The sequence below is a fragment of the Corapipo altera genome, unplaced genomic scaffold (assembly GCF_003945725.1).
Source record: "Corapipo altera isolate COAL_440 unplaced genomic scaffold, ASM394572v1 44, whole genome shotgun sequence".
Taxonomy (NCBI): domain Eukaryota; kingdom Metazoa; phylum Chordata; class Aves; order Passeriformes; family Pipridae; genus Corapipo; species Corapipo altera.
In genome coordinates this window covers 2,785,842-2,798,185 of record NW_020884880.1, presented here as the reverse complement: position 1 = coordinate 2,798,185, position 12,344 = coordinate 2,785,842, and the positions used below count along the sequence as shown (strand labels likewise).

Genomic DNA, 12,344 nt, shown 5'->3' with positions numbered 1-12,344 from the left:
CTACTCTCAGGCTTCCTATTTATCTCAGGCTCTCAAGCCAAAGATTTTTGTTTTAAAGCATTTGAACTCCAAAATATTTGGTCTGGGATCAACTCAAAACAGAGAGCCATTTTTTATTTGCTCACTGAATCAAAATACCACTTCTTAGTATTCCAAATTTCCCAGCCACACACAGACAGTAGAGACAGGGAATGCACAAGAGCACAAATACAGTGACATGATTAAGACAACCCTGAAATTTAAAGAGGATCAATTTTCTTACCGTGAACCACATTATATTTAACTTCAAGAAGCAAATGCTTGTGGATAGGGGGAAAGTTTGCAGGTTGAAAATGGACCATCCAGACTTGGATCTGGTTTTCTGGAATATCCACAAGCCATACAACTCAAGTACATGGATTTGAGTACTGCCTGAGTTCTGAGTAACAGAAACTCTGAAAACATAATTTCAGGGAAAGGAATTTGGTGCTGTACCAATTTGGTGCTGTACAGAGGTAAAACAGATCTGCAAAAACAAAGTTCTGACATCCTGTAAGAGACACTTCTTTACACAGCCAATAAGTTAAATTTCTAAAATCCAGGATAAATATCATAATTTACTGTACTACGGGAGAAGTCAACATCCTTCTATTTCATGCCAGTATTTTGTTAGCCTTTGCACTATGTTTGTAGCAAACATAACAGGATGCCATATTTGCTTATCAGCAGAGAAGCACCGAGAGAAGGAAACAAAACAGCCTCTGTGATGCCTCACAAAATGCTTTCTATTTCAGGTTTTTCTAGAGAAATTGAAGGTTGTCTGTATCTAGGCTATGACAGATTTCAAAAACAGATCGTAAAATATCATCGCAGCTTACAAGAAAAGGAAAGTGCTGTTAGTCATGCGAAGAGTGACCCTTGTGTCCCTACCCAGCCGCAGAAGCGCAAATGATGACTTACCAGTGGCTACTCCCCACAGCCGCTCTTCTTGGAATTGCAACATCTGATATGTAAAACCCTTTCCTTCCTCACCAATGAGGTTTTTGCTGGGGACCTTTACATCTTCAAAAAAGATCTGAGCTGTATCCGATGATCTCATGCCCAGTTTGTCTATCTTTTTAGCAACATGAATGCCTAAAGAAAAAGGGGTGTTAGAAAGGCCTCAAAAAATGAAAGCACTATGAACAAGTAAAGCGTTTTCAGAAAGAAAAGTTTGCAGATGTGAAGGTACATTCCAAGACTACAGTGAAACCTACCTTTAGGAAAAACCCAACAGTATTCTGGAGTAAAATGGCCCAAATCTCCTTTCGAAGACTTTTTCCATTTTATTTAACCAGCAAATCAGAAACTTGAATTGTAAAGGTCCCACTTTTCATTATGTCCCCAAATAATAAATGTTTACTAGTCATAATCTCACTTCAGGCACATATTCAAACAATGCATTATTTATTTGCTTATGTTTGATTTTTATCTAGCATTGTAATATAGTGCTGGAATTCAATCTGGCAGTATTTGCTGAGTGCCTGCACTGCTGTGAAACAGTAGAGAAATATTCAATAATGACAAAAATAGAGCTATGTTTTAAGGTGCAACTAGACAATTTCTCCCTCTGGAAATCCTCTTCCTTCCCTCTCTTCCTCATTTGTTCTCCCCTTTCTAGCCCACCCTGATTTTTTCTGGAACAATGATCATTATTCATTCCTCTGATTTTTCATGTGGACGTGTTTGTGGGAGGGTTTGCTTCCACAGAGACCTCCCTACACTGCACTGATTCTGGCCCCACATGCAATGGTCTGTTGAAGATGAACCCATTTCCTTCAGGTCTGTCTATGTAAGAGTTCAGCTACCCCATCACACCAGGCAGAACTCCTTCCTGTTGTTTGTTTTTTCATAGCTTCAAGCTCTTTCTTCCTATTGTTCAGATGCAAGCATGGCTTATACCACTATGCCAAGAGAGTTTAACAGGCACCTACTGTTTTCTTGTGGCAATTCCATTGCCTTCAGGTTTTACCTTCCTGTTGCTCTGAGGCTAATGCAATTATTCAGGATGGAAGCCAAGAATGGTTCAAAGGTAAAAGAAGGACAGCAACCAGGCACAAAATAATTAGCAAAACCCGCTGATTTACATCTGCCAAGTCAATATGTAGAAAAACTGTCTTCCAAATCAACATGTGTATCTTTGCAGAAAACCAAACCTTTTTGCTATTCACATACATAGTATTCTAATCAGCTTTGTGATGAGGAGGTATTCTGTTAATATTTTTCTCTTTATTCTATCTTTTTCAATCCTCTGCTACTCTCTAACATGGCTCAGTAGGATCTGGTCACCACACACAGATTGTTGTGGTCCCTCTGTACTGGTTTGTATCTTGCTATTCTTCCTGGATTTCAGAGAACATCTATTTTGAACTAATGTAGACATCTCAACTTCTACTCATAGGAGGCTTTCAGCTGTGTGAAAATCACTTTGGTTTTGCAGGCAGAAGCAGTTGGCAGTCATTTCCTTCAAATTCACTCTCTGGCTGCACTGAATAAGGTTGTGGAAAGTTTCATCTCTTCACAGAGATGAAATACTGACAGTATTTCCACATGCCAAGACTGCTCTCAGAATAAGGTCCACAGAGACATCCACAATTTTCACTCAAGATTTTCCCCCGCCAACCAATCTGTAAACAGATTATGAGTTAGGAATACTTGCTTTGATATGTGTTCAATGCAGGAAGAAAATCAGGACAGCTGTAAAAAAATTCTTGACTCTTGAATTGAAAATTATCCAGAAATTTGCACCCAGTCAGCCAAAAGCATTTATGGTTTGTTTCTGTATTAAAATCAGAGGCAAACAACCACATACTGAGCCATTTACAGGCCAAAATGATTTCTGGAACATTGTTTCCCATTGGAATATTACTACTTGGTTTCTTTGAGAGTCTCAAAGATCATGTCTTTGGTCTAAAGACAGCTGGTTTTATGCAATCACTGTTCCTCACTCGTATGAAGATGCACTTACTGCTCTTGTTAGTGGGTGGTTTACTAAGGTCGCTTCTGGAAAAAGCACAATTGCTGCCAGTTCTTATATTACTAAATCAATCCTGTTGTTTTCTTCCCAGACCCACATACAACAACAACTGTTGAGGAGAGCTCTAACAGGTTTGGTTGAACTAGCTAAATGTGCTAATAATTTCTATCTGTAATTCTTCCAGATTGGGTTGTGTGTTCAAGTTTCATGAATCCAGCAGTATCTTCCTTTGTCATGCCCCACCAGTTCCACTTGCTCTTAGATTAATTCACGTTTCTCTCACAGAAGGAGGCCAAACTGCATCAGCCTCCTGTAATACTCCTTCTGTTGCTAGCACAGGCTTTACATTTTGGAAGACAGTGATACATAATTATCTCTTTGGCCAACATATGGGCATAAAAATCTTCCTTTACTTCATTTAATTATCTTCCTTCTCTTCATAAGGGGTACTATAAATGAAAAATTACCAGCAGCAGTACATGCCCAGATAACTCCTGGAATTTGTCTGTATTAAATAAATCACACACAATAACAAAAAAATCTCTATTTATTAAGGCCAAGTGCTCAACTCACTAAAAGCATTCTAACAGAGCTATTTATGCTACTTGCACCAGTATCACTGAGATGGATTGCTCTGTTTCTTCCTGGGAAGTTCTTCCCAGACATCTTTGATTTTTCATTTTCTCCCACTCCTCAAGCCATCTGACAATCTCTTTTATTTCCTATATTCTATCTCACGAGAAAGGCAGTTGCTCTCTCCTAACACCATTTAGTGCCATTACAAATGGAAACAGACACGTTTGAAATTGCAACCTGAGAAACGTGCTCTTTTTCCTTCCCCTGGATGCTTTTCTCTTTATTAACTCCTCCTTGCAACCCACTCTAGTGCTATCTGAGGGCTCAGAGGACAAATACTTACCAGATTAGAGCTGCAAGCCATTTATCTATATACTTTACACACAGACATTTTACAACTTGTTAGATTATTTTTCCTCCTATGAAAAATTCAGCTTTTTTTTTTTTAAGAAACTGTAAGTATGAGGAGTATTCACCTAATTTGGATATCTACTGTGCATTCACACTACTGCTACTGAAATTCCCTTTATGAGAAATGTATTCAGCAGTCTCTGTCAAACTAGACAATGACTTGCTTCACCTCAGAATAGACAGTGTATACATCTAAAATTAGACAAAGCAAACCCTACTTCATATCTCCAATGAACTATCAATTGCTGAAATTAATAATTTGCTTTCAGACTTGAAATTTTTTTCTCTTCCCCCCCCCCCCCCCATCACAGAAGTATGAAATTATTTAGATTTTCATGAAAAATGATGGACCCTGCATGATGGATCAATCATTACCCAGACATATAGGCTGGTGACTGCAGCAGTGAGTCAGACATTGGCTCTCCATTGCAGCTGTTCTGGAGCTTTGACACACATACATCCACAGACGTTTGAAAGTGCATCATTCAGTGATATCCTCCAGACACTTCCTGTAAGTCTTGGTCTGCTGCCCTCCACAGAGTACAATCTTTGGCCAACAGACATCCTTAGGATGTATCAAAACAGATGGAGCTTCCTGAAAAACCTCACTGATACGACTCACCACTGAGCACAATCAGCTGTCTCAATACTTCATTTCAAAAGATCACCAATCTTGGTAGAGTTACCCTTTTGTAGAAAAATGTGTATATCACACAGAAGAATTAAAATATACACTTTGAGGAGTGCAATTTTTGTTTCTAGGAAGACTTCTACACTTCCTGCAGATCAGCTTCAATCAGGCAATCTTTCTACTCTAAATCTGTTTAATGCAGGTAAAGAAGGTCTGCTTTGTGGCTGTGAGATCTAAAAACTTCCCCTTCCTAAAGTTAGAACAATTCATGTGTCTTTTTGGAATAGGCAAAGTAGCTGAAAACCTGTAAGTCAATTTCTGCATATTTGATTTGCCACTGACAGTGGGTCAGCTGCTTTGTTGTTTTAGGGAGACTGATCTCAGAGAAGTAGTATTGCATCTGCATTCTGACCCTTTCATGAAAAATCACAAGAAGGACTTCATTCACTTATCAGCAGACAAATCTGATAAGTGAATTTACCTGGAAATTCAGGGAGATTCTGGCTCTGAGTTATATGTTCACTGATCATTTATTGGTAAGGACAGTTTACAACTAGTGAAGCAGTTCAGGTCCGTCTCCTGTGAGCTCCCATTCAAAGCCTGTCCCAAATGAGCAGAAGTTGTAGAAACACAACCCACTCAGAACTTGCTTAATTCCCAGGGCAACTCACTTGCTCGACTTACTCCATACTGAAATTCACTTAAAAGGCATTCCCTTAGGAAGCTCTCATCATTCTCTTTTGGCAACACTGGAGACCTGGGTTTTGTTCTCAGTCTAATCTGAACATATCACATTCACATCACTGCCGTGGTGGTGTTCCATGTGAAATGCCCATAATGCCAATAATGACATATATTTTGTATGTAAAATACTCCGAACTGAATCAACATAAATACCATAAGCTTAAATATTTTATATGTAAAATAATATACATTATGCGATATAAAACATTAATTTTAAAATTATGTATTAAATATATTATATATTACATAAATTAATACATTGCATATTTTAAATATTAAAATGAATGACTACCAAAAAGATTTCGAAACTTTTGAACAGGTGTCAAACTGCAAAAGATCCCCACTACTACAACCTTAAGTGCATCATCTCTGAATAATGTCCTTCATGCATACAGCATATTATGTCTGCAAGGTCTGCAGACTACTCAGGAACAGACACTGTCGACTGTACCACTGAAACTTGTACCTATGGATCAGGATGTGTTTCTTCCACATCTTCACCCAAATTATTAGTCTTCTTCAAAACCAAATCCCTACTTCCAAGATATTTGAATCTTTTGCTCCAGCCCACGTTTAACTCACAGGCTATTTTTGTAATTTAGACTGATAGTGCCCTGGCAAAAAGATCCCTTTGCACAGCACAGCCATGAAGCACTCAGTATGCTTGCACTTCTTTTCAGCAAGCCCATCAGGCTGGGTGGTGGAGGATGGTTATTGGAGGAAGATCAGGACCACCCACACAGCACAGCATTGCATCCTTCTAGCACTTAATCCAACTGGTCAGTAAACCCACCCCAACAGCATCAGTCTGCTAATGGGTTCCTGGGAGGAAGGTAATGGCATATGGGATTAGAACTATTTTGAGAGGTATTTCCCAAGTTTGAAATCTTTAAATTCTTTATCCTTCTATTTTCATATGGTTATTAAGTATTCCCATGCAAACATATCTTAAAAGCATCTATAAATTCATTGGTGGTGAAAAGGGCTCTCCATGTAAAATTGTTTGGGAGTCACAAGCTGAAGTCTGAAAAATATTTAACTTTCTTCCCCTTTCTATTTTTTCATAGAAGTGTGCAAATGCAATTCACTATCAAATTTGTATGACACCTAACTTAGAATAACATTTATGGGTGCAGTCAAACACCTTTCCTTCTTGTGTTAGGCATATACAAAAACACCAATAAAATCAAATTAGATGTGTTATTACCAGGTAGATTCATTGGCAGACATATGAGAGATTTATTTCGATGGGGAGGTCCTTCACTGGTGTTTGCCAGCAGGCACATCCAGTCTGCTTGGCTCCCAGACGTAATCCACATCTTACCACCATTTATGACATATTCATCACCTTTTCTCACAGCTGTTGTCTTGATATCTATTTCAAAACATAGGAAATGAAGGGTTATTCTTGTGAAGGGAAGATAAGTTGGTCCCGATACAACTAGCAGAGTCACTCTCTTGCTCTGACAGACAACTAATATTCGGTTCTCCCTCGTACCTCCCAAGTCCTCTAACCATTCCAGGCACAAGGTAAACCAGTATGGACAACTCTTAGAAGACAATCCGGGGAAACAGGACCACTACTCTTACCCTCCTTTAGGTGGAGTCTTCATCCCAGTGGATGAAAGCAGAAAACTCCCTAAGTAAATGTGGTGGTCAAAAACTTGGGACAGAAGCATTCTGCTCTGAGGTGATCTATTAGTGGTTCTGTGCACATTAGTCACTGAGGAGGCCTTTAATTTCAGAGCCCTGACTTAAACATAAGTCTCAACAACCGTGTATGAATAAAGATATATCTACGTGCACTTCCTGCATGTTCTTGGTCAGAATGGTGCAATAAGTTCAAAGTTGGTTAACTATCAAAAGGCTAAGTCTAAATGCTATGAATGGCTGTACATGATGGAGTTCTAAACACCTACTATTTATAGCCACTGGCAAAAAATTATTTTCTTCCATGTGTTTGCACAGCCCTGGCTGCAACAGACAGCCAGAGTGAATCAGTTATTATTTACACTTCAGCAGAATTTCCAAAGAACTGGCTTTTTCCCCCTGCAATGGAACTTCTTCAACTAGAACCCCATCTGAGGAAGACTCTCCAATATATCCAGCTATAAGTTGGTGATGTATAAGAGAACCCCACCATACCCCTAATAGCATCTATAAATCTAATGAGACTGTAAAGTCTGTAAGAGCCCAGTTACTGAGGGGGGCTGTAGATTTGGAGAGTGGGAGTCAGAGAGCAAAGTGGAAGCACATTTGAGTCATCTGGTTATACTTTCATACACACTCAATCTGCACATGAATGTTCTTCCAAAGGCTCTAAATACAAACCAAAAGCAAAGCCAAGCATCTGATCTTCATTTACAAGACAAACTAGGACCGAGGTAAGCATGGCTGAAAAATAGTCTTGCTAATGAAGGAACAGGGGAAAAATGATGGGAAAAAATTGTATAAGGTATAAAAATAAGGAGTACAGGGTATAGCTACGGCTAAAGGAATGTACAAGCAGATAATGATGAACAGCAAAGAGATAGTACTAATGTGGATAAAAACAGCAGCCATAGAGCTATTCAGTCTGTGAAAGGACTATGCCAAATCTGTCCAAGAGACTTGATATGAAATCTGTATAATAATGAAGTCCAAGAAAGTGAAGGAATCTAAAGTACTGACGCTCTTAATACATGGACACAGACACTGGACAATCATATACATGGAGACTAAATAACAAGCGAAGGACACAAAGAGCTGGAAAAAAAATACAACTCTATTGAAATAGTGTTACAGGGATGGCAGCATACACAGCAATTTACATCACACACGTCTTTGTTGTGGAACAGCTACTGAAGAGATTAGATAGAGGTTCCATGGAAGGTCTGCAGAGGAATAATGAGCACTGTGATGTTACCACAAATGTAAATAGTTCTTGCAAGCATGGCGTCACAGGCTGCTAGTCACCCAAATACAGATTATAGAACAAATGCCTTACTAATGAGAATGTTCAAGTACTCTCAGATTCAATGGTTGACATTTTACTTCAAACACTTGAGAAACAACTATTAAAAATGAACATATGAAGAGTTGATTCTTTTTAATTAGAAGAAAGATGATCAAGTCAATATGTTTTATTTTTAAAATACAGCAGGCTTTGAAAACCTACTTAACAACTTACTAAAGTCAAGTGGACTCAGTCTCAGGGATATGGCTATGAAGATAATTTGGAATGTTTGACTAACTATTCTCCCTGATAGAGCACAGCTCTGGGAAAAGCCTGCTTCAGTGAGTAATTCATTTTTGCAAGCCCACGCCACTGACTCTATAGATTTTCTAACTCAACAACTTAGAGAGCATGCTGTGAGAACCGCTTCTATGAAAGAGCACAAGGCATTACTGAAAGGCATATGATACAGTTAGTGCCATATAAGCAATCAGGGCTGGTCACTTCACTATTCAAATCACATATACTTGAGCCTCAATTTTCTTTTCCACTGTTCTCTTGAGTCCAGCCGTGCTCTAAATAGATTTGACTAAAGGCAAGGTTGGCTCCAACTTTTAAGGTTAATGTTACAATCAAAGATAAGCAACACATATTCTCAAAGTAAAATACGAAGAACACATATCTGGAATTTGCATCATTAGCAAAGGAAAAAAAAAAACCAAACTTTAAAGAAATACCTTCAAGTCTAACTGAATGAATAATCACTTCAAAAAAACAGGAGATGACCTGCAGGAAAGGAACAATTAATCATCAAAGTAAGCTACAGTTTGGAGGTCAGAAATAAGAACCGTGATAAGTCAAACGAAGTTATATCTTTTAGATGAGAACTAACAAAATCAAAGAAGATTGAGGTGGCAAACAAAACTTTTTTAGCCACAGAAATAAAAAGTGAATGGGAAAAAATTGAGGCATACAGAAGACACCTCAAAAAGTAAATATTCCACAGGAGATTACAAAGAGATTCACGATATAGATGACAAAGGAAAACAGCTACAGGAAGGACTGTACAGAAATTGAAATTAGTGTAAAGAGAGGTTGCTGGTTTTGGCAATGTGTGCAGCCTCAGAATACTTCTGTAAAGAAAAGAGAACTCAATTTTTCTGTGATATCTTGCTTAAACCCAACCCGATTTATTATGAAAAGGGATTTTCTAGAGAAAAGCAGAACATGAAAAATCCTGTTGGACCACTCAAGCTAAAATTGACACTTCTGGGTAACTATGAATTAAAATTTGAAAAGATAAGAATTAGGAAAAAAGTGGAAATTTGCATAAGGAACTAGTCAAAAGGGGAAATTGCATCAGGTTACATTAAAAGAGGAAGTGCTGATGTGCAGGGAGGGCACTGGTTGAGGTCCTCACTGAATATGAGGACAAAACTTATTGAATATTTCCATTAATGATCTTTAAAAGGACAGGAATACACTAAAGAAATTTGCAGGTGACACAAACCTGGGAAACATCATCAACACAGACAACTGAGATATTGCCTAGCAAGAAAGGAAAGATCTTTTTTCAAATTCAACATGGTAAGTACAAGTACCTCGACCCAGAAAAACAGAAGGACTGGATTCCACTGAGACAAAATGGGGCAACATATCTATGTTAAAGAGGTAGATATGAACAGCCTTATTAGGTACAGTTGCCTGGAAGATAGAACTTGAAGAAAGAGGAAGTGTCTTCCATGCTGTGTTCTTGTATATCCCCCACAGATAATCCGCAAAACATTTTATAAATTGTGGAATAGTAGTGAGGTAGGATGAGACAAAATGGTTAAAACTAACACAAATGTGTGTGATTTGTGGTACCAAGAATCCAGTCATTAAAACTAACACAAATGTGTATAATTTGTGGTACCAAAAATCCTGAAATTAAACACATATTCCATATCAACCATACTGTACCGTTCTTCTTCTCAAGCCAAATCTGTATCAGATTTGTTGCACATAGTCATTGTACTATGTATATTGTATTATGTACAATATACAACAACTACATTTGAAAGCAGACAGGTGTTTCTTAAAACTGACATGAATTTTGTATTAGACTAATGGTCACAGCACTTTTTGTGCTGATGAATTTTGAATAAATTATTTTAAGGCACATTTCAGTTCTCATGTAGATAAACACTTTCTTTTTCTTCTGTGTTCATATCACCTTCAGTAATCTTGGAACTGGCAGCAGAAAATGCTAGAGATACCTTCCTCTGTGTCATTATTAAATATAAAATATACCAGCTCACAGGGTGGAAGCATGTCCCCAACTCACTATGTCCCTCCACTTATCTGAGGGAGACAAACATCCTAAGAGCATAAGAAACCAAAGCAAGTACCACGAGCAGCTTCACACAGCTCGGTCTGCTTTAGAGCTGGGCCACCTGAAGATAGTATATTCTCTACCTTGTGCAAAACAGTGCTACTCAGAACACAAGCTAGTGCTACGCATTACTAAGTTGTCCATTAAACTATTCTTTGGAAGCACTATAAGTTGTTTCTGAATTTATACCAGGAATCAGATCTTCCATGACAGGTTAGAAAGCATTGTCATTTCACCCTGCAGTCTGCCTTCAAGTTGCAGCATAGGTTCATCAGGTAATCCTAGTTGATTCCAAATTTGTTTGTAATTGCATTAATTCAGGTATATCATACCAATTAAACTAGATGATAAACAACAAGAATATTTATGTTACTTATTATCTGGAACACTGCATCAAACAAATTATATTCATAGTTAGAAATTTCTGATAATCACCTAATTAAACTAGAGAGGCATTCATTAAAATAAATGATGTTGTATTTCCTACATTAGCAAAATTCAAACTTCTGATTGTTTTAATGAAAAACAAATCTATAAAAATTATGGAATTTTTCTTATGAACAAATTCAATTAACTAGAAAGGAAAACAGCAATGGATCATTTAGTCCCATTATTTCATTATCCCCATTAACTCTCTTGAAATCTACCTGCTGCACCACTGCTCAAGCACTGGAAAATTATTTGTCTTGAGACAACGACATGAGTTGGGTCAAGGAGACAGACATAGGACTCCTCTGATGAAGAAACTTCTGTCAAACTCGGCAAGCTTGTCTACAGGAAGACATTGTCTCAGGAATTTTTAAGAGCACAATATGTTCAAATTAGCCATGCTCTGTTCAATAAGTAAGCCTCTAAAAGTGGTTTCTTATCAATCCCTTTTCCTTGAAGTCCATGATTCATTGTCAGAAGAGACATCTTTCACATCTTCTACAATATGTGTTTTAATTTAATTCTTCAAATTTTCTACTGCCTCAGGCACTTCAGAATAAAAGTTTCATTTGTCCATATTTTTAAACATATTCTTGCACTAAAACAAGAAAAAACATGCATGCAAAGTAACTAAATCACAAAGCTAATAGATTTGACATGCCAAATTCTTCATTAGCTCTAAATAAAATAATCAGCAATTCAGAGATATTTTTGCTTCTCAGGCATGACAGAAGGGGCTGTGGTGAATTAGGGATGAGCAAGAGGAACTCATTGTGAAAGTGATGCCATCACTTTCAGAACAGAGTGGCTCCACAGTTTGCCCACATTTAATGGAGAGGTCTGTTTTAAAGCAGTGCAAGTTTTAGTACAGTTGAACAGTTCATGTTACCTGTCATGTATGTGTGCAAATTTGCATGCCTGACAGTAGCTGTGCAACCAACACGGGGCTGGAGCGCTCTGGCCAGGGGTGAGTCCGGACAGACCAGGGGAGGCAGCAGCAGGACAAACACTAGGAGAAAACTGGGGCCAGCATGACAGCTGCATTTAGCCTAGACAAGGTTATAGCTATTGATTCACCTGACAAATACATTAAATTTAATTGATTTTGGATGCATCAGAAGCATGTGTTACCGCTCCTGGAATATTACTTTTTGCCCTCACCACACCAGACTTTCTATCCTTTGCGTTTCTTACAAATGATAGTGGCAAACAAAAGGATCAGGTAAACAAGATTTTTTCTATTAAAATA

At 38.0% G+C, this 12,344-nt stretch overlaps 1 protein-coding gene across 2 annotated transcripts in view; it reads right to left on the bottom strand.

The window, feature by feature from the left end:
* The window catches only part of LOC113945180 (probable acyl-CoA dehydrogenase 6), a 79,282-nt gene that overhangs the window by 12,823 nt on the left and 54,115 nt on the right, over positions 1 to 12,344 (bottom strand). For both annotated transcript variants that reach the window (XR_003526978.1, XM_027639066.1), the window contains exons 5-6: positions 6,565 to 6,732; positions 940 to 1,113 (exon numbers count right to left, since the gene is read on the bottom strand). Coding sequence is in view for 1 of the 2 variants with exons in the window: in XM_027639066.1 (XP_027494867.1) it covers positions 940 to 1,113; positions 6,565 to 6,732 (342 nt within the window). In the remaining variant the exon portion in view is untranslated. The remainder of the gene's footprint in view (positions 1 to 939; positions 1,114 to 6,564; positions 6,733 to 12,344) is intronic.